We start from the raw sequence: 25,502 nt of genomic DNA, 5'->3' as shown, positions 1-25,502 counted from the left end.
GTGTGATTCTGGTTGGGAGGAATGGGGGTATTCATGGAGGAGGGGACACTGGAGCTAGTTCTTGAAAGATCAAGGTGGGTTTTCCCAGGGGAAAAAGGCAAACGTATATGTTCTCATTGAACACAGGACAGAGCATGATAGTTTCTGGAACACTGAGAAGGGTGGAGGGCAGAACTCATAATCTGAAGGCCCTTTAAACGCCAGGCTAAACTAGAGATGGTGGGTGCTTGACTCAAGGCAGCCTTGATATGGGTGGGGGAGAGGGGAAGGTGGGAGAGATGGCCAGGGTGTTATTCAGAAGGAATGTATGGACTCGGAGGACTTCTCTCTCCTTTATTATTTACTTTTCCCTCCTCAGCTGCTAGGACCCAATAAACTCTTTAACCCCAAAGGAGTCATAATTGATAAGGGTCTTTCAGGAAATGATCTAAAAGCAAAGAGGACTCTGTCCATTCTCAAGAAGAGAGACTTCCACCACCATCTAATGCCAAGTCTGGGTGGGGTCTACTTCCTCATCTTACAGGTGGGAAAATAGGCCCAGAGACAACCTTGTTCTGGGCCTCCCTCCTGTCAGTCCAGGATCTGCCCACTGTTGTCAAATAGTGAACACCCACCCTGGGACGGGATGAAGAAGAGGCCCCCACCCCAGAGTGGCCCCCACCCCAGAAGTCCAGAGGGAATCCTTGGAAGCCAGACAGAATGGCCTCCAATATCCTCTCACACCTAAGTCTTATATGAGCCTGGAGACCTCGGAAAGATTTCCAGAACCATCCAAGGTGAGGGATAGTGAATTCTAAGTCCAAAAAATAACTATGAGGTGAGCTTAGACTCTCTTGTTTTGTTTTCCTAACTTTGTTTCTAGAAAGCACCTTTTTAAAATCGGGAATGTGACAATGGTATGAGATTTCATTTGCACAAGAATCCTATGAGGTGGGTTCTGTTAGTATCTCTATTTTACAGATATGGAAACTGAGGTTCAGTGAAGTAGCTTGAGCAGGAACAGCCAGCTAGCAAGTGACAGAGCTCAGCTTTATAGACTTGATAAGTTATGCTGGCCCATAATATATCCTCGATAAATGATGGCTATAATTATTTGCAAGTTTCTATGTGAAATGTATACTTGTTTTATAATAAGGCTCTTGTTGCAATAAATGTTTTTTACAAGACTAATAAACTGGCCTACTGGGGCAGAGGGCTCCCACCTCTCTCACAAGAAAGAGATATTTGCTGAGTGTCTGCTGTTCCAGGATCTCAGGCTGGGCTTCAGGCTCTGGGTAGGAGGGAGTTATGTGGTAAATCCTGATGCCAGGGTAAATGCCAGTTCATGCTCCCCAGTCTTGTTGAGGTGGGAGGCAGTAGACAGACCACAGCAGTCTCATGAGGCCAGAACCCCTTCCCCCTGACTTCCCCATGCTTTGGTCCTTGCTTACCTTCAAGAGCAGAATGAATATAAGCGAGGTGACAGTATAAAGTTGCTAATCCCCTGACCATGGCTCCAACCCCCCAAAAACACTTGGCCCAGGATGACCTCAAAGTTTCTCAACTCCTATACCTCAAGCCTCAGAGAAATTTCTGGGAGCAGCTCAATGGCAAGAGAGCTCTCCCACCTCCGACTTCCAGTCACACCTTCCACCTGAATCCCTACCTTGGCAGTGGGCCTGGACCACCAGCACTTTGGCTTATCTTTGCCTGCCTGTTTTACCAAAGTGGGAGCTTCTAGAAAGAGCACGGATTTTGGAGGCAGACAGTTCTGGGTTTGAATCTACTTTTACCGATCACCTGCATAGTCCCGAGCAAATCACTTTCCTTTCCCGAGCCTGTTTTCTCATCAGTAAACCTCATAATGCAGGCATCTGGCACTTGGAAGACACACATTAATTCGTAGTTGCCTCTCACTCCAATGGGTGGGCAAGGAACCCCTCAAGTTGCTGCCCCTCCCCTGAGTTCAGTAGTCAAATGGAAAATATTACGAAGTGCAGTCTGAAATATGCAGAGAGACAGTTTTGGTGGTTGAGTCCAGGCATAAGGAAGGGGGTGCCTGAGCGTAGGAGTTATAGGTTTTTAGACCACCGCAGCTGAAAGGTTGAGAGGCAATGATAAAGATAGTTAAAAGCAGGAAATGTTTTTGAAAACTTACTTTGAATGGGTGTTGTGATAGGTACTGTGAATATGTTATTTCCTTTGCTCCTCAGGGCAACCCTGGGGGGGAGGGTATTATCCCCATTTTACAGATGAAGAAACTAAGGCGCATAACTTGCCCAAGGACACACAAGTCAGACACCTGGACTCCTGAGGCTAGAGTCCATGTTCTCTAGTTGATCTAACCTAACATCTTACTTTTTAAGATGAAGCTGGGGAGAATTGTCTCACTCAAAGTCAATGTCTTATCCAAAGGCAAAGGGAGTCTCACCTGAACTTTTACACAAAGGAACAAGGATTTGAGCATCCCTGTAAGGCGCCATCTGGTTAAGAAGTGAGCCGAGAAATTCAGATTTAGGAAACATTTATTAAGTACTTGCATCATTTCAATTCATGCTCAAAAAAGCCCCCGCGATGTACTGTACTGATCAGATGGGGAAACAGACTCAGCGGGATAATCTCCCCCAAAAATCAACTTAGCAAAAACGGTTGCATTGTCCGATTACACATTCAGGTTTCGGCGGCTTCGTGAGTCTCCCCACTTTCGCGGGGGGAGGGAATAAAGAAACCCTCCATTTCTCCAGACTCCCGAGTCCCCTCACAGTGGTGGATCCTGGGATTTGCAGCATTCCGCGAAGAGTTCAGACTCGTGGGCCAATAGAATCCGAGCACAGACGGCGGTACTCTCGAATTAGCCAATGAGAAGCGCACGGGTCCCGGTCGCCTGGGAAACCGCGTGACAACAAGATGGCGGCGCCGCGGGAAGGCTCGGTGGCCCTGCGGGGTGAGTCTTTGCTCAAACCTTTGCGGCTCCGGAGTCTCCCACGCAGGCTGGGGTCCTCGCTCCGAGAGCCCGAGGACCCGCGAGCCCCGCGGCCGGGTTTCCCAGCAGTCTCCCGCGTCATGGGAGCGGCTTCGAGTCCCCGCCGACCGTGGCTTCCCGAGGAGGCGGGAGGAGGCGACGCAGCTCCCAGGGAAGGGTTAGGTCGTGACAGAAGACGCGTCGTGAGCGCTTCCAGCTGGAGACAGAGGACTTGAAGGCGTGCAGGCGGCCGGGTCCTGTCGGCGCTGGAGAGCATTGGGGCCTGGGGTGGGGGGTGCCAATAGGCTGAGTACGTGTGACGAAGGACGTTACCAGTCAAGCACAACCCTGACTTGGGTCCCAAAGATGTAGGGGCATGGGACACAGCTTTCCTCTCAAAGCCCTGGTCTGAAGGGGAGACAGTCCAACCTTTAGGAGCCTCCAGACTGAGGGGGAGGTCACAGCCCCCGGAAGCCCCCTCGTGAGGGGAGTAGACGTGGCTCTATCCTCCCGCCCACCCGCGGTCTGAGGGAGGAGGAGACGGAGTCCTGCGCTGAGGAGTCCCCAGACTATAGGGAGAGGCAGCCGTCACCCTCAGGGGTCCCTTACAACCCATGGGAAAATTAATCTGGAGACAGTGTGTTGGATTGGCCTGGAGTGAGACAGGAATCAGGGAAGTCAGGTGGCCTCCGTTGTGATAGCCCCAAGGAAGGGCAGTGAGAGCCCCACTAGGATGACCAAAGTAGGCATGGAAAGGAGGAGCTCTGTGAGAGACACTGCAGTTTAAGCCACAAGATATGGTAATTGATGGGATTAAGAGAGAAGGAAGGAGAGGAAAATTTTGTGGTTGGATGATGTGGCTCCATTAAGAAGGGAGAAGTGGGAGGAGCTTATTTTGAGGGAAGATGTTGGGTTTGGTTTGGGGACCAGATCCCTTTTTTTCTGTGATAGCTTTGTTGAGACATAATTCCCATGCTATGTATTTCACGCCTTTGAAATGTAAATTTCAGTAGTTTTTAGGATATTCATGAGAGTTGGGCAACCATCACCACAATTTAGAACATTTTCATCAGTCTAAAAAGAAACTCTGTACCCTTTAGCAATTACTCCCATTAACCCCCCCACCCCCACCCCCACCTGCCGCGCCCAGCCCTAGTCAACTAATCTACTTTGTGTCTCCAGATTGTCCATTCTGAACATTTTATATCAGTGGGGTCATAACATGTGGTATTTTGTGATTGACATCTTTCCTTTAGCATAATGTTTTCAAGGTTCATTCATGTGGCAACATGGGATTCAATTCTTTTTATTGCCGAGAATACTCCATAGTAAGGATGTACCAGATTTCTTTATCCATTCATTGGTTGATGAACATTTGGGTTGTTCCCATTTTTTGGATGTTATGAATAATGCTGCTATGAACATGTATACAAGTTTTTGTGTGGACGTAAGTTTTCATTTCTCTTGGGTACACCCCTGGGAGCAGAATTGCTGAGCCAGGTAGGTAACTGTTTAGCCTTTTAAGGAGCTGCCAGACCATTTTACACAGCCACTGCACCATTTTACATTCCAGCTAAGATTCCAATTTCCCCACCTCCTCACTGACACTTGTTAATTTCTGTCTTTTTTTTTTTTTTTAACCAGTTTCTTTTGAAGGGTCGTTATGGTGATGAAAATTTGGGGAAGGGGGAATGATCGGGTTTGATGAAAGTTCGTGGAGGGCAGCGTTAGCCACAAAAGGAACATCGCCTGTTAGCACGATAAAAACGTTCTAAAAATTGATTGTGGTGATGGTTTCACAAATCTAAGAATATACTACAAACCACTGAATTATACACTTTGAAAGGGTTAAGTATGTGAATTAGATCTCAATAAAGCTCTTTTTTTTTTTTTTTTTTTTTTTTAAGGTCAGTACTGTATGATTCCATTTATGGAACATTCTTGAAGTAAGAAAACAGTAGTGGTTGCCAGGGGTTGGGGATGGTAGAGGGAGGAGTGTGGGTGTGACTAGCAAGGGGCTGACATGAGGGAGATCGTTATGGAAATGGAATCTTTGTGGTGATGGAGTAGTTATCTTGACTGCATTAGTGGTTACCTGGGTGAAATAGCAGAACAGGGTAGGGTACACACGTATAGTAATGTAAAATGTCATTGCTGGGAGCCACTGGGTGAAGGGCACACAAATCCCCTCTGTACTATTTTCCTAGTTTCCTGTGAATCTGTAATTTTAAAATAAAAACTTAGAATATAACAAAACAGACAAAAACAATTAAAAAAAAAAAGAGCCCAACCAAGGGAAGGGTGCACTTAGGAGTGGGGACCACATTCCAGGAAGGGGTTCCAGGCCAGGGGAGCCATGTGTGTAAAGGCCTGGTGCATTGGAGGCTGGGCTGGCTCAAGTGTGGGGGCGGGGGGGCAGAGGAGAGATGGGGGAGTGAGGTCAGGAGACCCGGGCGGGGACCCGATCACCTGTGTTATGGAATTTTGAATTTCTTTCCTCTGGTGAGAAGGAGCCATTGGGAGCTTTTAGCAGGGAAGCGGCATGGCAGCTTTGTGTTTAAGAAGAGCCCTCTGGCTGGAGGCTGGCACAGGGGACCACGAGGGCCATCACACTTGGCCACAAAAACCATGAGGATGCCTGGATGAGCCGGCAGGGACTGGGGCAGGCTAGGGGCAGATTTGGAAGGCTGGATGATGGGGGTGAGGAAACTCTGGGCCTGGGGCATGAGTCCCAAACTCCAGAAGGCCGTCTCCAGCTGGTACCAGTCCCCTTGCTGGGAGGCTTCAGGGGCACCAGTGGAAGCCAGTGCCACACATTTTCAAAGTGGAACTGCCTTGGATTTGTCCTAAAAAGACTTGATTCAAGCCCTGATAGAGGTCCTTTGGTTCTAGGATTTCTAGATACTAGCCACATAATATACTTAATTCATTGAATAGAGTAGTGGTCTTTAATTCCATCCCTGATGTGCATTCATCTTTCCAGAAGGAAGAGGGAAGGAAGGGAAAGAGGGAGGAAGGGAAATGAGCATGTGTGAGTGCCCCCGTTGTCTAGTAACAAATGTCACAGCAGCCACAGTTCACATTAAAAAAAAAAAAAAATTTTTTTTAAGATTTTATTTTAGCTTATTTATTTTTTTAAAGATTTTTTTTTTTAGGGGCGCCTGGGTGGCTCAGTCGGTTAACCATCCGACTTCGGCCCAGGTCATGATCCCGGCTTTGTGGATTCGAGCCCATCAGGCTCTGTGCTGACAGCTCGGAGCCTGGAGCCTGCTTCCGATTCTGTGCCTCCCTCTCTCTCTGCCCCTCCCCTACTTGCGCTCTGTCTCTCTGTCTCCCAAAAATAAATAAATGTTCTTTAAAAAATTTTAAAGTTTTTTTAATTTTAAGTAATCTTTATACCCAACGTCGGGCTTCAACTCACAATCCCGAGATCAAGAGTTGCAGGCTCCACCAACTGAGCCGGCCAGGCGCCCCCACAGTTCACATTTTTCAGTGTTTCCTTTCAGTGTGGCACTGGGCTCCGTGCCTTATGTAAGTTTTCCCTGAGTCCCCTTGATAACCCTGCCTGGCTGGTACTACCACCAACCCCACTTTATACCAAGGAAGCCAAGGCACGGGTTATTCTGGTGGATGGCAGAGCCTGTGCAGAGCCTGGGCCCTTGACCTCCCTTCCACAAAGAGTGCCTTGGCCGCGTTCTGCCCTTGGGTTGCCCCTCTGTGGCTCTGAGAGTCAGGGTGATACCTGGGTTCTTGTAGGAGGGGAGGGGACATTTGGGCTTTGTGTCAACCAGCTCCTTGATGGATAGACAAAAACTCCGGGCCTTCTGGGTAGTCTTATGCCCCGGCTCTAAGTTGGGAGAGTCCCAGGCTTCCAGTCCATCTCTGTACCCCACCCCTCCCCCATCGCCCTTTCCCAGCCAGGCCCGGGGCCTCCAGGATCAGAGCAGAGAGGATCGGGCAGACATCCAGCACAGGGGGCCTGAGGCAAAGCTGCCTCCAGAAACCTCTTCAGGGGAGTGGGAAGAAGTGAGGGGTGCTGCTCCCTGGACAAGGCTCCCTCCTGGGACAAGGGGCCAGGAAGAGGATGTTTCCCTGGTCCCGAAGCCCTGGGTCCCCTCTGTCCCCAAGGACTGACTTCCTTCTTTCTTCTCAGGGAGTTCCTGACAGCTAAAATCTAGAAGCAGAACTATGAGCTCGCCTTTGGCCTCCCTTGGCAAGACCCGAAGAGTCCCCCTGGAGTCAGAGCCTGTGAATCCAGGGTAAGGAGCCAGCCTCAGGGGGGGTGTCTTTGTGTTCATGCCCCTGCCTCCTCTTGCCACTACCCACCCCCCCGCCCCCGTCCCCCAGTGGACTAGGAGAATGGCTCCTAGTGTCTCAGGGAAAACAAGGAGGAGTCACATAGCTTTCCCTGACCCCTTTATCTTTCTCAAAAATTTTTAACTCTTTCATCACGTCTGAGAAAACACTGGGCTGGGCCCTGTGGTAGGTATGGGCCGGGTGGGAGAGGCGCAGCCCCCATGTTAGTCTGCAAGCATTGATGGTACCACTTCTCTGGCCCGGCCATGGTGGGGGGGGGTGTCTCTCGGCAAAGGGAGTTCTTTACATCTGTCCAGCACTTTCATCCTTTCGAAGCATTTTCTTTACCTCTCTCCTTTCTCTTCTGAATACTGCTTTGAGTCATTTGAAGGCCAAGGAGATCCAGAGCGGTTAAGCGACAGGCCTGGGGTCCCAAAGCCATTTCAGAACAGAGCTGGGGCTGGGCTCCTGGGCCTGGGATCTCTTGTCTTCCACCCAAGCCTCTGCCCCTCAGCCCTTCCCCACCCTTCTCCGTTGGGAGGAGGGGACACCTCAAAGCCTGTCCCTTGGCTTGTCCCAGTGCCAGGGATGGGATTTGGCGAGGGGACGGCCCCAGGAGGCAGAGGCCCAGCCTCCCTCTCCTTTAGGCTCGGCTGGGGCTCTGGTGCCCAGGGCCACTCCCCTGATGACATTCCTAACTTGTCTGTCTTCCTTCTCCTTCCTGCCCGGGTTCCCAGGAGGCGAGGGATAAAAATCTACGGAGATGGTAAGTGTGGGGTCTGCCCTGTGTGTCCCCCTCACCTCCCACCTGCTGGGTCTCCCTGGGGTTGTGCAGATGGAGAGAAGGAGAGCCATTGCTGCACTGCTCCCTGTGGCTCCCCCAGCCCCCGAGGACAGGGCGTCCTGGCAGCTCTCTGATCAGAAGGCCCCCACACCCTTAGCAGAGGTGTCATTGCTAACATTTGAAGCCCTCCACTTGCTGTGGGGTTGGCTGGTGCGGTTTGAGCCCCGTCCTCCTCCTGACAGCCTCCTCTAGCCCATTACAGCCTTTTCTCCCTGAAGCCCCATCCTTGCTTTGCTGACCCATCCTCGCTGCAGGCTCAGACCTTTGCATCCCAACCCCATTCTTGCCTCCACCGTGCTGCTGGCATTGGCCACTCGGGTCCCCTCCAGAGCCAGGCTGGGAGAACTGCAAGAAGAAGCCTGTTCTCGTTGGATCCTTGCTCCCTGATGTCCCACGTGTTCTATCCGCATATACTTGGGGGTACAGAGTACAGGCTGCTTCATCCTGGCCAGAGCCCAAGGCCGCAGTTTCCTCCGGGGCTCAGCCCCAGAACAGTGACCTGGGCATCTCTGTCTGCAGAAGACGAGGTAGATATGCTGAATGACGGACGTGGCTCAGAAGAAAGGATCTCTGTCCCTTCCTGCTATGGAGGTATAGGTGCTCCTGTGAGTAGGCAAGGTGAGAACAGAGGCCTAAACAGGTCTGGGTCCCCAGCAGCAGGAGAGGGCCTCAGAGAAGGGGCAAGGCCCAGAGACTCATGGACCTACTCTTGCCTGTTCTGGGTGAGCCCACGGTCCCAGGCTGCCCTCCTCACCTGGCCTGCACTGTCTCCCAAGGGCTGTGGTGACACTGACCCCAGAGGTGCCCAGATGGGGCTCACAGGGAAGCATCCTGGAGGAGGGAGAGTGGAATGGGCCTGGGCACAGGGGAGGCATGGGCGGGCAGGGTCGGAGTTTGCTGTGGGCCTGGAGGAGCTGGGCGTGAGGTCAGAATGTTCTACTAGCTGTGATATCTTGGATAAGCAGCCTCCTGTCTCTCTGCCTCCACTTCCTCTGTGAGGTGGGAGGCAGTCCTGCCCCAAACACCCCTCCTTGTTATAGGACAGGGAACTGAGGTGGAAAAGGAGACCAGAAGCACCTGGCCCCACAACCATTCAGACACAAAGTCGGGATCTCCTGCATCCCAGCCGGGGACACTTTCATTAGTAATCACAACAACCAGGGCTCCTTGAGGAGCCATCCTGCACGCTCTCTGCCTCTCCCCTGGCACTTGCTCCCCACCCCACTCTCAGCTGGCATTTGTCCCCACCAAGGTCACAGTCAAGGACTTGCCTGCCTGTCTGGCTTCTGTGCACAGCAGCATTCCACATCGGCCACCGGGCACCGTGCCCTCCTCCGATCGCCCTGGACTCTTAGCTGCCATGACACTGCTCTCCCAGATTTCTTTCTGCCTCCCAGGCTCTTTCCTCTCTTTGCTGGCTTCTTCTTTTCCTCCCAGCTTTTCAGTGCGACGCTCCTCCCCTGGGTTCTCCTCTCTCTCCCCGCTCCGCCTTGGGAGCTCATCAGTGCTGTCTGTGCTGACCGGGCCCAGAGGTCTATATATCCGTTACAAAGCCTTGACTACAAGTCAGAGAAAACTCTTCTGAACATTGAGGAGGACTTGTCCTGCCCACCAAGAAGTCCAGGAAGCAGCTCCAGGGTTGTTAATCCATTGACTCGAAGACATCCTTGAACAGGTTTCTCCATCTTTCCACTGAGCCATCCTTGACATGTTAGCCCATGTGGCTGGATGGTGACAAATGCAGTTCCTGCTTCACACACAGGGCAGCACGCAGGGGAAGGAGAGGACGCATTCCTTCCCGTGTGTCTCTCTTGTTTTCCTTCTTTTCTTTTCTTTTTTTTTTCTTTTCTTTTCTTTTCTTTTCTTTTCTTTTCTTTTCTTTTCTTTTCTTTTCTTTCTTTCTTTCTTTCTTTCTTTCTTTCTTTCTTTCTTTCTTTCTTTCTTTCTTTCTTTCTTTTTCTTCTTTCTTTCTTTCTTTCTTTCTTTCTTTCTTTCTTTCTTTCTTTCTTTCAATTTACCTCCAAGTTAGTTAGCATATAGTGCAACAATGATTTCAGGAGTAGATTCCTTAATGCCCCTTACCCATTTAGCCCGTACCGCCTCCCAGGACCCCTCTAGTAACCCTCTGTTTGTTCTCCATACTTAAGAGTCTCTTATGTTTTGTCCCCTGTCCCCCCCCCCCCCGTTTTTATATTAGTTTTGCTTCCCTTCCCTTGTATTCATCTGTTCTGTGTCTTAAAGTCCTCATATGCTTGAAGTCATATATTTGTCTTTCTCTAATTTCGCTTAGCATAATACCCTCCAGTTCCATCCACGTAGTTGTGAATGGCAAGATTTCATTCTCTTTGATTGCCGAGTAATACTCCATTGTATATATATACACACCACATCTTCTTTATCCATTCATCCATCGATGGACATTTGGGCTCTTTCCATACTTTGGCTATTGCTGATAGTGCTGCTATAAACTTTGGGGTACACGTGTCCCTTCGAAACAACATACCTGTCTCCCTTGGATAAATACCTAGTAGTGCAATTGCTGAGTTGTAGGGTAGTTCTATTTTTAATTTTTTAAGGAAGCTCCATACTATTTTTCAGAATGGCTGCACCAGTTTGCATTCCCACCAACAATGCAAAAGAGATCCTCTCTCTCCGCATCCTCGCCAACATCTGTTGTTGCCTGAGTTGTTCATGTTAGCCATTCTGACAGGTGTGAGGTGGTATCTCATTGTGGTTTTGATTTGTATTCCCCTGATGATGAGTGATGTTGAGCATTTTTTCATGTGTCGGTTGGCCATCTGGATGTCTTCTTTGGAGAAATGTCTATTCGTGTCTTTTGCCCATTTCTTCACTGGATTATTTGTTTTTTGGATGTTGAGTTTGATAAGTTCTTTATAGAATACTAACCTTTATCTGATATGTTGTTGTATGTAAATATCTTCTCCCATTCTGTCGGTTGCCTTTTAGTTTTGCTGACTGTTTCCTTCGCTGTTGCAGAAGCTTTTTATTTTGATGAGGCCCCAGTAGTTCACTTTTGCTTTTGTTTCCCTTGCCTCCGGAGCTGTGTGGGGTAAGAAGTTGCTGCGGCCGAGGTCAAAGAGGTTTTTGCCTGCTTTCTCCTTGAGGATTTTGATGGCTTCCTGTCTTACATTGAGGTCTTTCATCCGTTTTGAGTTTATTTTTGTGTATGGTGTGAGAAAATGGTCCAGGTTCATTTTTCTGCATGCCGCTGTCCAGTTTTCCCAGCACCACTTGCTGAAGAGACTGTCTTCAGCAAGGATATTCTTTCCTGCTTTGTCAAAGATTAGTTGGCCTGACATGTGTGCGTCCATTTCTGGGTTTTCTATTCTGTTCCATTGATCTGAGTGTCTGTTTTTGTGCCATCTTGTTTTCTTTCCCCAAATTTCTAATTTTGAGGAATTTGCAGCCTACAAAGCAATTAAAATAATGGTACAGTGCACACCCATATAAATGTCTGTTATCTAGATGCCATAGTTGGTGATATTTGGCCACTAATTTGCTTTCTCTCTGTCCATATACACATATGTACGAATGTAAATGCCTTTTTTTGAGGAACCGCTTAGAAATCAATTTCAGATATCATGACATTTCACCTCTAAAAACTTCAGCATGCATCTCCTACAAATAAGGACTCACGTGACCCCGGGACCGGGACCGCGCACCCAAGAATGCAGAGGACTCAGGACTGCTGTGGAGCACCGCTTCTGCGCTCAGATCTCCCGAGTTCTGAAGTAGCTCATAGCTATTTTTCCTGATCTAGGTTCTGGTCAGGGCCGTGCACTGCATTTGACTGTTAACACCTCTGTGGAACAGAGTCCTTGCCTTTTGAAAAAGTGACACGGACTCTGTGAGGAGCCAGGCCATGCGGGTCTGTGTACTTGTTTGTCGTTGGTGCGGACTTGCTCCTCTCTCCGCTGTGTTCCTGTAAACGGGGGGTGGGGGTGGGGGTGGCAAGGTGTAGGCGCTTCATTTGATTGAGGGTGACTTTCTGAAAATGCTTCACTGGTCATGTGACCTGTGTGGTACAGCACTCACTCATACTCCTTGGACACCTCACTGCACCTCTGCCTCAGTTTCCTAAAGCAGTTCATTTCCTCAGGGGCACATTGTGAGGACAGCATGAGCTGATATGTGTGAAGTATTTAGGACAGTCCCTATTATCTAAGTGGCAGCTGTTAGTATCACCCTTATTTCTGCTTCTGCGGACCCCTGTCCCCCCTCCACTGGACCCCCACACTTCAGCCTCAGCTCTAGGACTTTGTCTGTTTGGTAGTCCCTGTATTCCATGACTCGGAGCTGGTGGCCACCCTGTCGAGGAAGTTGCGGGACCTGGAACAGCAAGTGAAGGCTCAGACTGATGAGCTGCTGTCCAAGGTGGGACCCCCAGCGGTGGGGGTAGGCCCAGGGTCTGGTCTGAGGGGTGGAGGGGCCCAGGCTGGGGAGGCCAGTGAGTTCACTGCCACAGTAGGCCAGGGTGGGTGGGTTCTAGAACCATCTCTTCCACTGAACTTCCCAGTTCAAGGGCCAGGTATGGCCTGGGGCTGATCTGGGTCCCCGGGAGCTGAGCAGAGAAGCTAAGGGTCTTCTCTACAGCTGAGTAAGGCCACTAGCCTTGGACCACGTGGCAGCAGTGACTGCTGAGCGCTGGGCCACTTGGGCACACTCCACGCCTATCCGCATTTCAGTGGAACCACAAGGATATCTGAGGCATAGGAGCAGCGGCTGTGCCAAAGGATGGCAGGCGCAGGGTCTTTCAACTCCCCGGTGCCCCACAGAGGCAAAAAGTTTGGATCTTCCCATCTGGAAGATGGGTTCTCTTGTGCTCTGGGAACCCCCAGGCCTGCCTGCTTCCCCTTGTCTTGTTGCTGTAGGATCGGAAGATACGGGCCCTGGAGGAAATGTTGCAGACCCTCCGGGAGCACCAGGGTAAGGGGCACTCCCGGTGGGCCGGTCAGCCTTCCTGGGACACCTCCCTTGGGCCGGTGGCTCCTGGACATCAGGGCTCCGAGAGCATCAAGCTGAGTCCTCTGGTGAGGCCTGGACAGCTGAGCCCGGAGAGAGGCAATGACGCACTCAGGGCAGTGCCCTCCTATGTGGGACCGGGTCCCCCCGAATGCAGACATAGCCCAGCCCCGAGCATAGGGTACGCCATGTCGGGGAACATGGTGCCCTCAGGGGCCCCCGGGTCGGGGGGCTGAGAGGGGTGGCTGGCGGTCTCCTGAGAGTCGGTCCAGGCATCCCCGCCTCAAGGTCAGGGGGAGAGTTTTCAGGGGACCCCTCGAGTTCTCAAGGGGCAGTCTCTCCAGATGACCCTCAGGGCAGAACGCCGGTTGAGGCCAGAGGTGGTCTGGCAGCCTCCTTGCTGGGGCGGCAGAACCCTTCCTGATCTTTCCCTGAAGGCAAGGTCACCCTGCAGCGGCAGAAGCAGCTGGAGACCACGTGCTTGCAGCTGCAGCGGCAGGTGGGGGAGATGGAGGTAAGAGAGGCGCCTGCCCCTCAGGCCCTGGCTGGGAGCCCGCGTGTCTGGGTCTCCCTCCCATATATCCCACGTGGGGCCCTGCCCCGTGTTTCCCTCCTCGGGACTAACCTGAGGAGCTGGGGCAGAGAGGAGGGATTCGAGTCTGCTTTGCGGGTGGCGCTCGCGGGCCTCTCAGGGTCGTGGCTGAGGCCCGGGTGGAGGGGCTGCCACTGACTGAGACCCGGAGGCGCAGAGGTTTAGGAGGCTGGTGGGGGGGGGGGGACCCGGAGTCGTGACCGTTGGGGATGAGTTCGTGTTGAGTGAGGCAAGATGTCTAAGCGAAGACGGCTGGGAATGTGAAACCGAGAAGGGGTGATGTGTGTTGCAAGAGACGAAGACGGAAGAGGGCCACTGGGTTTGGCGCCAGGCAGGCTGTTGGTGGCCGCACCCGCGCAGTTCCAGTCAGTTGTGGAGAAAGGGGCTGGGTAGAGTGGGTTCAGGAGACAAGGAGCTGAGGAAGCAGTGACAGGAAGTGTAGACAAGTCAGAAGTTTTCCTGTGGTGGAGGGGACGTGAGGCCCGGCCCTAGGAGGCTGCGTGTGGCTCACCGCGTCCTCAGTCCCGTGCAGCCCGTGTCCCTGCCGCTCCTCCGCTCCGGCCAGATGCACGGGGTGCCCCGCTGCCATCAGGGCCACCTTCCATGCGGCCCTCCATGCCAGACCCTGCTTTAAGCACTCGGCCTGAATTACCGTCCTGGGTCCTCACAAGCTTATGGGCCAGGTGTTGTCATCTCTGCTTTACCAGGAAGAGCCCGAGGCTCTAGGAGGTGAAGTGGCTTCCCAAGGTCACAGCCAGAAAGCTCCCAAGACCCTGGGGCCCATCTCTTCTGCCCAGTTGACTCTGGGAGCCGAGGCCTGAGGCTGGGGCCTGGGCAGATGCTGCCTGTTCCCCGAGGGGCTGAACTGACTGTGCCCCCTGGGACCTTTCCCTTCTCTTTGCCCAGCGGTTCCTCAGTGACTATGGGCTGCAGTGGGTGGGCGAGCCCGAGGACCAGGAGGACTCAGAAGACAACTCAGACTCAGAGGATGGCAACACAGACTGGATGACAGCCAAGAAGTTCTGGAAGCCAGGTAGAGTAGGGCGTCTGCCCCTGGCCCCTCCTACAAAGGGAATTCTCCAACAACACCTTCCTTTGGGCCAGTAGCTGTCCAGAGACCATGCCATTCGTGCTCCTGACACAAGAACTGGGAGGAAAGGCCTCAGCCTCCATCACTGACCACCTAACCCGCCACCACTTTCTTCCTCTGGTCTTGCCTCCAACTCTCTCCTGGCTCATCTTTCGAAGGCTCCAGGGACCCTGAGATACAAGATGTAACAAGACCCCAGGCTTTGTCTCAGGCTCCACTCCGTAGTTTACAAAATGTCGTCCATCCAGAAGATTTTCAAAAACGATTTCTCTGCTTTGGAAGCTGCCCCTCAGTCCCAGGGCTCAGCCCCCTCTTTAGACCTCCTTTATTAGCTTCACTTCTAGCCAGACCGTTGAAAGGGACCTGTTTCCGTGAGATTCCACCAGTCTTTATTTTTAACTTGACTGCTAATATCTAGAGGGCTGCACCCCATAGATTTGGGGCCATAGAAAGCCCGGGTCCATTCTCTTCAAAGCATGGAGGTGATTGCCCAGAAGGTACACTTCTCCAGGCTCTGGAGTCAGTCAGCCCGGGGCCCTTCTCTTCATTCCATCACCCGTTCCAGGTGTGGCTTGGGCACGTGACTTCTGTTCTCTGAGCCTCCAGTCCCCCATCAATAAATGATGGTGTACCCTTCCCCGCAGAGTTGGAAGGAGTCAGTGGGTTAGACGCAGAGCACCTAGCACTGACCTTGCTTATCATCAGCCCAACAAGTAGGGGGTTTTATTGTTGTGCACAGTCAGATGGCAGTGGCAGCCTCATGGAAGCACTGATGAGCATAGCTCCCGAGGGGAGTGTTTGGAAGATGACAATAGTGTCCTGATTTCAAGACAGGCTTGTTGCTGAGTGAAGAATGAGACTCAAAACATGGGAGTCCTGCCTCCCATTCAGGCCTGCGCCCTGGCCAGACCCCCTAAATCTTAGGGCACGGCTCCCTCACTGCTTTGTTCTACTAAACACGTCACTTTCCATCAGAAGTGGAGCTTGCAAAGCATTTTCATGAATAGCTTTGACGTGGGCCAGGGCTTGTTCCATTTTATAGATGGGAAAACGGAGGCACTTAAGTCTCTGACTGTTGAGTGAAGAGGGCAAGACTTAAGGCTGAGAGCCTATTTAGGAGGTAGGTACAGTCATCCAGGCAGACGATGAGATGATGTCCTGTGGAAGGGTGATCCTGGCGGGCAGAGTGAGGAAGGGCAGGGCAGAGATTTAGGGGGTGGAATCCATGCCCTTGGTGATTGTGCATTAGGGAGCTGACAGGAGGAATTGGGGATGGCCCTGGGACACCCCCTCCTGCGGTGAGAGGCCGAGCCCTGGAAGGTGACTGCCAGATGCTATGAGGGCGTTTCTGGGGTCCAGGGCCAGAGGCCTGCCAGCACCATGCCCTGGGCCCCCCGCATGTCCCTGCTGGCTGGAGGGCAGGCTTCCTCCTGGCCAGTGGGGGCCTTGCTGCTCCTTGGGGGGTCAGACCAGCCAGCTGGTTTCCGGACCTGGCCCTGTGGATTCCCACCCTCTCCCGCCAGAAACAGAGCTGACTTCACTCTGCTCTGTGTTGTTTGTTTATGACCACAAGAGGCCGGCTCTGAAGCTGAGTGCCTCACAGCCAAAGCAACTTGTGAAAACCCTCTGCCAAAACTCCATCTGTGTGTCCTCTTCCTTTGGCTTTCTTTTTATTTATTTTTAAAATGTTTATTTATTTATTTATTTTGAGAGAGAGAGAGACAGAATGGGGAAAGGGCAGAGAGAGAGAGAGAGAGAGAGAGAGGGAGGGAATCCCAAGCAGGCTCCACACTGTCAGAGCAGAGCCTGACATGGGGCTCGATCTCACGACTGAGATCATGATAGCTGAAATCAAGAGTCAGACACACTCAACCGACTGAGCCACCCAAGCACCCCTTCCTTTGGCTTCCTGATTCTTCAACATGGAGGGGCCTCAACTGAGCTCTTCTGCCAGATGAACGAGATGCTTTTCATCTCCAGCAGCTGGTCCGTTCCTTCTCCTCCCCCTGCTTTGTCCCCAGGTGCCAGGCTGCTTCTGCCCCCGGGGCCCTCGGGTACACAAAACCGGCCCTTTGCTGGCCCCATACCCTGGCTCGTTTCTCTGGCTCTCCCTCTGTTGGATACCACTCCCCCCAGGCCCCAGGCAGCAGACCGGTTGAGGGTGGCCCAGGGCATCTGTATTGGGCCAACCAGTCTAGAGGCAGGACTCCTGCCTTGGGGAGGGCAGTCCACTGCCCTTTAAGGGGACCCAGCACAGGGGAAGCCTTGCAAGGACTTGGCCTCAGGCTGGATCATTCACCCCTTCCCACCCTCCCCACGGGTAAATTGAGCATTAAATAGGATGCCAGGTGCTTTGGGGTATGCGGAGACATGAAAGGGACAGTCCTACTCTGGTCACAACCCATGGCCAGGTGTTGAGCCTCAGGGCTGAGAGCTCCTCACTCCCCCTTGTCCCCTCTGAGCTCCCTGCTCTCACTCATCTCAGTCTTCTCTGAGCTCCTCCTCCTTCCCTGTCCCCCGTGAAGCTGCTCACTCTCCCACCCTTCACCACCAACTTCCTGCCATCCCCCTACATCCCCGCTCCCCCTGCGGCCTCTGCCTGTCCCCTAGCACCCTTCCTCCCAAGCCCCAGTCTCCTGCACCTGGGTGGAGCCTATTCCCTCCCCTGCCCGGAAGCTGTGCCGTTTCCAGTCTTCACTCATCCCTGAGCCTCCCTTGAGTCCCTGGAACTGGCCTGGATTAGACCCTAGGCAGGCTAGGCTCCTCCCCACCCTCAGCCCCCCCCCATCAGGCCTGTGCTGTGTCCCCCGAAGTGCCTGGTCCCCTTTTGTCCCCTCTTTGGAAGCTTAGCTCAAACCCAACCTCATGGAGTACCTGCTCGAGTGCCTGCGGCCAAGACTGTGCCACCTGCACTGTGCCCAGCATGTGGGAAGGGGCTCTGCATTGGGGTGACGGGGTTAAAGGCTCCAGCCGAGGAGTGGGGGGGACCTGTGTGGGCAAACTGCTTCACCTCTCAGAGTCCGTGACCTCATCTGTGGAGCGAGGAGATGGTGTGTGACGCCCGGGCCCCTGAGAGCACCGAATGCCACAATGCACGTGGGGGTTCTTGCAGGCTGCTGCATGGTGGCTGATCTGTGACCACGAGCATGGCTGCTTGGCCCCTGTCAGGCCCCAGAGTGCCCAGCACGGTGCTTGGCCTGTGGGCAAGGGCTTGGGCCCACGCACATATTGGTGGGGGTGCCTGGGTGCCCAGGCCTAGACAGTCAGGCACGCCAGGACCGTGCAGAGCACGGATGAGGTGGGAACAGGCAGTATGATGCTCAACCGTGGGGGCCAGACAATTGGTTGTGGTCTCCCCTGGCAGTGATCAGACTCTGAGGCCCTGTTTTCTTTCCACTGGTTCCCCTGAGGAGCAGAGTGAATGCAGGTCCCCAGAGCAGGGCCAGGCTTGCAGGTGTGTGGAGATAGCGGGTCTATTTCTGGTTCAGCCTTTGGGGGAGGTGGTGGGGACAGGCCTGCTGGGGCCCCGGGGCACCACGTTGATATTCACAGCAGCACGTGTGTCCTTCTTGCAGGGGTGATGAGCCAGCCCAGGGCAGGCCCACCACTCACCTGCTGAGAGTGGCAGGGTCTGGCCCTCCTCTGGGCTCCGCAGCCTCCACGGTGGCACTTACCACGTGCCATTGTCCCTGCTGTCACCCCGTCTCCTTCATTCAAGTATGATCTTGAGGGGGAAGGACTCTGGGTATGGGGATACCCATGATTCTCAGGGCCTTGCAGAGCTTGGACGCTCCGGACATGTTGGCGGGATGGAGGGATGGATCCAGACTGTGCTTCCTGAGCACCCACTAGGGCTGGATGCTCTAGCCTGCATTCAAGGAGTGCCCATTGTGGCTGGCAAGACCAGCAAATGGAAAAGGACAACAGCCTGTGCCAAGGCTCGCAGGCTCCAGGGACTCGGGAGGCTTAGTCTCCAGGGGAGGGGCTCCTGGCAAGGCGTCTCAGAGGGCATGGTGAGTGAGCGCACTGAGCCAGTGATGAGCAAGAGGGTGTGGTGTTAGTGACAACAGCCACCATCTGCCAGGCACTTCCTGTGAGCCTCAGAGCCACCTGTGAAGTGAGGACTTTTATTATCATTTTATAGAAGAGGAAGCCAAGACCCAAAGAGCTAGGCCCACTTGCTCAGGGATCACACAGCTTGGAAGCAGTAACCCTGGCACCGTGGCTCCAGAGAGTGATGGGGCAACAGGCCGAGGGGAGGCTGGGGTACCCGGGCTTCGAGGGTCTCAGGAGTTGAGCCAAGGAGCTTGATCTTGGTCTCCATGCCTAACTCCTCTTTTTAATAGAATCACAGGCTCCCAAAGTTGTCTGAGGCCTCAGAGATGATCTCTCCCTGAACCACACCCCTCCTGAGAAAGGGACCCCAGGGAGCAGAGGCAGCCTGCATGAGGCACCGAGAACAGAAGCTTAGAGTCACCTGGGCCCTGAAAGCTGCAGGAGCGGGAGCAGGTCGCTTTCCAAGGTTTAGTTTCCTCACCTGTAAAACGGGAGTGGTAACAGCTGCCTCTAGGTGCTAGGCACACAGTAAACACCGAGTCGTCCTGACAGTCCGTTCCTCCTGCTGGGTCTTGCGGGCGGGTGGGATAGAGGTTCCTATTCTGTCCCATCCCAAGGAAGAGAGAGAGAGGAAATGCCTCATTAGACCTCTGACCTGCCTCACCCCATGTGACCTGGCAAGAGGCCGGGCTTCTTGCTGCGTCCTCCCGGCTGGCTGCGTGGTGGCCATGCCAGGATTCCTGCCTTATTCTCTCAGCCCAGGTCCGCCTGGTGCTGTGGTTCTATCTCCTGGGCCCCTTGTCTCCCCCTGGGCTGCTGCACCCCATACGTGCCCAGGCCACCTGGCTTTCACTTCTCCATGCCTTAGCCCCACTGGCCGAGAGCCTCCAGCACTATTTTCCTCAGCAAACTCTTTTCCCTCTAGTTGCTTCTTGGCATCCTCCCCTGGGCTTCCACCAGCCCTTTCCACTGCCGACCATCCCGTGCCCATCAGCTCTCTGAAAAAGCCTTGGCCCCAGCGTATCTGAGTGGTCCTGGGTCCGCTTGATGTGATCTCCGTGGGCCAAGTCATCTGACTTTTCTGGGCCTCACTATCTCCACCTGTAAGAGTACAGGGGTGGGGACAGGAGTTCGATGAGATGAGCTTTCGTGTTATTTTTAGGCTTACCGATGTGTTCTGAATGTAGTTTGTTGTTAAAGGAAAATAGTGGCTTGATATTGTTCTGAGTCATACCAGGAATGCCCAGAATGTCCTGTGAGTTTTTCTTGGGAATCTCAGGAACTCTAGGGGACCCCAGGAGGAGGTGGGGGGCCGGTGCAGCCCCTGCAACCTAGGAGATGTAGGGGAGGGGGAAGTCCAGCTGGGGCCTACCATTTCAGCAGCCACAGAGGCAACAGGAAACAGAGCCACCCACATCTGTACTTCCTCCGCACAGCCACCACACCTAGAGAGCCATTGCACCACTCTGAGGAAAGGAATTCGGTCCCCAGAGTCCCGACCCACATCCTGTCGCAGCCTGGCTGTCCTGGTGAAAATAGCGTCCAAGAAGGCCCTGAAAGTCACTGAGGTTTTGTAGGGTCACACCCCTAGTAGATTGGGAGCCAGATCGACTAGGGACTAAGGCCCTCAGTCAAGGACTAAGGACTAAGAACAGGCCCCTGGCCTGTCCCTCTCCAGCATCCCACCTGCCCTCCAGCCTTTCCACTCTGGCATCTGTTGTGGCTGTCCCCACCCCCCCCCCCGAAGCGTATGCACCCCTGTGTGCACAACACATTTTTCAGAAGAGGAGGCCAAAGCATCTTTCAGCTTCTCAAAGGGATGTGCGACCCCGGAAATAGTTGTGTGTCCCCTATCTGTTCTGTCCAGCAGCTGTCCTGACATCCCCCCCCAGTAGCCACGTGTCCCTACCCCCAGGCTCCCCATCCGGATGGTGCCGATGTCTAGAGTCAGTTCCTCCTCTGATTTGCCAAGTGACCTGGGGCAAGTCATTTTTTATCTCCGTGGGCCTGTTTCCTCATGTGTAAAATGGAGATCAATGACTGCTGCGTCATAGCCTCTGGATCGGCCTGAGGTCCGTTTGTGCAAGGTGGGGTTGGTAACAGTAACCAGCTGGACAGAGTGCTTGCTCCGAGCTGGCCCTCACTTGGCCATCTTCCTGGACCCCGGTAGCCATCCTGGGAGGCAGACACTATCATAGCCTTCTAGCAGAGAAAGCTGTCGTGCAGAGCATTGAATGACTTGACCAAGGTCACACAGGTGGAAGCGGCAGAGCTGGGATTTGAACCCAGACTTCATCCAGAGCTGGGAGCTCTGCACTGCGCTTTTCAGTGGCTGACCCTGTGCCTGACACGGGCAGAGCTGGGATCAGATCCTGCTCCTGCCACTTACTCCGTGCATCCCTAGGCAGCCATTAACCCCTGACCTGCGGTTTCCTCATCTGAAGAATGGGGGTGATTGTAGCCCCTACAGCATAGGGTTGGTATGAAGAGACAGTGGCATTATAGGCATTAAGCCTCTAGCATACGGCGAGTGTTCAATAAAAGACAGCTATTATCTAGTGGTAGTTGTCCTTCTTCCTCCCCAGGTGGCCACCTAAGGAGGTGCGAAGGCCACTGCTTAGCATGCAAGGGGCCATGGAAACCAGGGCTGCTGGGGCACACAGCTGCCATGAAGAGAGGCTCATGGGTGTTTATCCTCTTTACCAGGGGACTCATTGGCGCCCCCCGAGGTGGACTTTGACAGGCTCCTGGCCAGCCTGAAGGATCTCAGTGAGCTGGTGGTAGAGGGTGACACCCAGGTGACACCAATGCCCGGGGGAGCACGGCTCCATGTCCTTGAGCCCATCCCACTGAAGCTCTATCGGAATGGCCTCATGATGTTCGATGGGCCCTTCCGGCCCTTCCATGACCCCTCCACACAGGTAGGAGGGGTGGGGAGGGGAGACAGGCCACTCTGGTGCCCTTGCCCCCTCCCCTTGCTCACCATTAGTTGGTGATGGGGGGCCCAGCCCACCCCCCATAGGTACCCAAGCCCACGTGCAACTTGCAGAAACAACCCCTCCCCCCACCAAGTCCTGGGGCCCTGAATATGTGCAGAGTGTGACCCACTGGGTAAGCCCGGGGCTCGGGGCCCGCCGTCTGGACAGGAAGCAGAGCGGTAGGTGCCGCACGGGTCCAGTCGGGCCTCACTCTTCCGATCCCTGCCGCAGCGCTGCCTCCGAGACATTCTGGACGGCTTCTTCCCCTCAGAGCTCCAGCGACTGTACCCTGACGGGGTCCCCTTTAAGGTGATGGGCTGCTCCTCAAACCACCCTGTGTGGGGATTTGGGAGGGGGTGGGGACAAACAGCTTCCTCAGGCATCACCCGGTCTGAGGTGGGAAGCCACTGCCCCACCTAAGGGGACCCCAGTCTCTGATGACCTCTGGGGAGGAGGGTGAGCCTGAAGCCCGGCCAAGAAGGGCAGGGAGGCTGCAGGGGCTGCAGTTGCCCGGTTAGCAAGGGTACCGGCCTGTGGCTAAGCGGCAGGCAGTGCCCCCTGCTGGCACCCTGGAGGCACAGCCTTCGGCCTTGTAGGCCCAGTGCCCCTCCCCAGCGCCCAGGATACCCTGACAGCCTGGAGTCCCTAAGACTCAATGCAAAAGTGGCCTGACTTGCCCCAGGGGCTCCTGAAGCCATCTGATGGGTACGGAAGGCAGTGCCGTGGGGACAAATGTGGGCCTGAAGGACACGGCATGAGCCATCCCCCTGCCGGCGGGGGTGAGATGAGGGGTGCAGTGGGGGGAACTCCTGAGCCGCAGCCGGAAGGCGGTGCGTCATGCCACAGCAAGGGTGCACGAGGGCGTGTGTGCCACCACCACCCCCCGGGCTTGGAAAACCGTGAGTCACGACTGGAGGTGTTGGAGGTAGTGCCTGCCAAGGCGGGCTCTGCCCTCTCCTAACACCCTGGTCCCTTGCTTCCTGGCTGGCTCCTGAGAGGGGCTGTGTGGGGAGGATGGCAGTACAGTGGCTCTAGCCGGCATGGCGAGGGGTGCTTGCAGGAGGAGCTGAGCCCAGGTAGGTGAGAGCAGCATGAACTGCAGCTCTCTTGGGGCCTCAGTTTCTTCATCCGTAAAATGGGGATTGCACCAGACCGTCCCTCGAGCCTGTTCCTGGGGGGGGGGGGGTGTGCTCTGGGCGAGCAAGGGTGGGGGTGGAGCCCAGGGCTGAAGGTCGAGGCCCACCGCTTTCACCCTTCCTTCTTGCCAGGTCAGTGATCTGCGCAATCAGGTCTACCCGGAGAATAGGCTGGAACTGTTCCCAGGTGAGGGCCGCGTGGTGGGCTGGCAGAGGATTCGCAAGCCCGTGGACAGGATGGAGCCCCCAGGTGAGCTTGGCCCTGAGGCCGAGCCAGGCGGCAGGGCCGCTGTGTGGGACAGGCTCCAGGTGGCCTCCTCCACCATCACCCGTCACTCCCAGTCCCTCCCCGGGCCAAGGCTCCCAATGCACTCCCTGCAGGCTCCAGGATGACCGCTGAGAAGTTTCTGAACAGGCTCCCCAAGTTTGTGATCCGGCGAGGGGAGGTGATTGACATCCGGGGCCCCATCCGGGACACCCTGCAGGTGAGGCCAGCCCTAGCTCCCCCAGCCATCTTGGGCTCCCTGGCCCAACCTACCAGAGCAGTGGCTTGTCTGGAGACTCAGGCTCGAGGGCTGCTGAAGGGGGCCTGGAGGGAGAAATGAGGCTCTCAAGGCAGTTCCACTGTCTCCTGAAAACAGTCCGGGGAGGGCTGCATCCAGAGATGGACTGTCTCCGTGGCAGTACAGCTGTAAGAAGGGGAGAGCCAGAGTCTAGGCCAGGGGTGAGCCCAGGGCCCAGGCCACCCCCTCGAGGTCCAGACCAGACTATCCAGTTCAGTCCTGGATACCCCTTCCTGGCCCTCAGAAACATCCTCCTCCTTCCTCACTCCCCATCCCGTGGCTCCTCCCGTCTCCACCCGTGAAAGGTACCAAACCTCAGTTTCCCACCACGCTGCCTCCTTCACCGCACATTGCCAGAATCCACGTCTCCTCTCTGTTCCCTCTGCCCGCCATGCTAGTCGAGGCCCCAGAGTAGCCCTCTCAGATACCTGCAGTGACCTCTCACTGGCCTGCCACCTCCCCTCCTGCCTTGTCAACTGTCCTCCCCCCAGCAGTCCTTGTGCTTCTGTAAAAACATAAGTTGGATCTGGGCCTTCCCTGTTGAAACCCTTCAGTGGTTCTCGGGTAAGGCCAAGCTCTATCTGGCACTCAAGGCCCACCACTCCTTGTCGGTCCTCTTCCCACCTCTAACCTTTTCTTTTTTCCAGTCCAACCTGATTCTCAGCTTTAGCCACATGAACTGCTGGCACTTTCCCAAATATGTCACCTCCAGAGAAGCCTTCCCTGACCAGGGGATCTCTGCCCATGTTGTCTGGAACATCCCTGTGCCCATTCCATTTCTATGGACTCCTCATCCTTAGTCACTGCTCAGGGGTGGTTTCCCCTGGGAAGCTTCCCCTGGGAAGCTGGTCATTGTGTGGGGTTCTGTCTCCCCCACTATGCTGAGGGGCTTCGAGGCTTCTTAGGGGAATGATGGGGTTGCCTTCCAAAGCTTCCCTTCCATTTCTCCTGCTTGGGCCCCAGTTTACACAGAACACCCCCCCCCCCTTTTGGCTCACTGGTCTCATCCATCCCTGGTAAGGAAGAAGTCCCCTCTAAGGATTGGGGGGAAGGGTGTGACTCTAGCAGAGCCCAGGGCTCTGTCCTCTTTCATCGATGCCTTCCAGAACTGCTGCCCATTGCCTGCCCGGATCCAGGAGATTGTGGTGGAGACACCAGCCTTGGCTGCTGAGCGTAAGAGGTGAGGGCATGGTGAAGAGGCGAGGACCTCGGGGTTGGGCCACCAGGGGGCACTGATGGCCTCTAGGTCCACAGGAGCCAGGAGTCCCCTGAGTCACAGGCGCCCCTGCTCTCCATGCTGCGCATCAAGTCTGAGAATGGCGAGCAGGCCTTCTTGCTGATGATGCGGCCCGAGGACACTGTTGGCGATGTGCGCACCCTGCTTGCACAGGCCAGGTGGGCATGGTGTGGGGCCGGCAGCTACGGGGAGGGGGGTCTCTGGTCCCAGGACACGGCCTGATCAGTTCTGCCCGGTCCCCAGAGCCGTGGACGCCACGACCTTCGAGATCATCAGTACATTCCCACCCACGGTCTACCACGACGACACGGTCACGCTGCAGGCCGCAGGCTTGGTGCCCAACGCAGCGCTGCTGCTTCGGGCTAGCCGGGCCCCACCGCCTGCCCCAGGCCCTGGCCCCTGATCCAAATAAAGCGCCCGCTCCCACACTGGCTGCTCCGCGCACACAAGGCTCTCTTGGCGGGGCAGGCCAGCTGGGCGCCAGAGAAGGCTGGGGGGAAGGGGCGGTGCAGACCCGCCCCTCGGTAACTCGAGCTCCCAGCTGGCGGGCCTAGCTGCTGGGTCTTTGTCCTCTAGGTTCCTTTCTCCCCAGAAGGGCTAAGCAGATCCAGTGGAGGGAAGGCAGGCTCCAGCTCAGCCTCAGCTGGTGCAGAAGGGCCTCATGTGCAAGCGTGCCGCGAGCAGGTCCCTGTGCACAGACACAGAGAACCACACGCACATGTGGCCACTTCCCCAACATTCTGCACAAAGCCACTGTGCCCAAACTGGCAGAACTGCGGCCATGAA

The 25,502-nt window shown here is 54.7% G+C and overlaps 1 protein-coding gene across 4 annotated transcripts; it reads left to right on the top strand.

Moving 5' to 3' along the window:
- The first annotated feature begins 14 nt into the window (after positions 1-14).
- UBXN11 (UBX domain protein 11) lies at positions 15-25,147 on the top strand. Of its 4 annotated transcripts, none has more exons than XR_006584065.1 (17): positions 17-74; positions 863-930; positions 2,724-2,923; positions 7,095-7,200; positions 7,975-8,003; positions 8,601-8,699; positions 12,376-12,476; positions 12,974-13,028; positions 13,502-13,578; positions 14,563-14,689; positions 21,509-21,723; positions 22,012-22,089; positions 23,049-23,166; positions 23,298-23,401; positions 24,586-24,659; positions 24,726-24,874; positions 24,960-25,147. XR_006584065.1 is itself a non-coding variant. In XM_045035352.1 (17 exons), exons 4-17 carry the CDS (start codon positions 7,130-7,132, stop codon positions 25,117-25,119), a joined length of 1,386 nt encoding a protein of 461 aa, XP_044891287.1. In that variant the 5' UTR covers positions 18-74; positions 863-930; positions 2,724-2,923; positions 7,095-7,129; the 3' UTR covers positions 25,120-25,147. The 4 variants fall into 4 exon arrangements, 3 of the variants coding, with proteins under 3 accessions (XP_044891288.1, XP_044891287.1, XP_044891286.1); XM_045035352.1 differs by having other exon boundaries at positions 18-74; positions 23,049-23,103; positions 24,734-24,874; XM_045035351.1 differs by having other exon boundaries at positions 20-74; positions 24,734-24,874.
- The last annotated feature ends 355 nt before the right edge of the window (positions 25,148-25,502 follow it).

Source organism: Felis catus, chromosome C1 (assembly GCF_018350175.1).
Source record: "Felis catus isolate Fca126 chromosome C1, F.catus_Fca126_mat1.0, whole genome shotgun sequence".
NCBI classification, from domain to species: Eukaryota; Metazoa; Chordata; class Mammalia; order Carnivora; family Felidae; genus Felis; species Felis catus.
The sequence above is the reverse complement of the archived record's forward strand: the minus strand, read 5'-3'. Positions and strand labels throughout refer to the sequence as shown.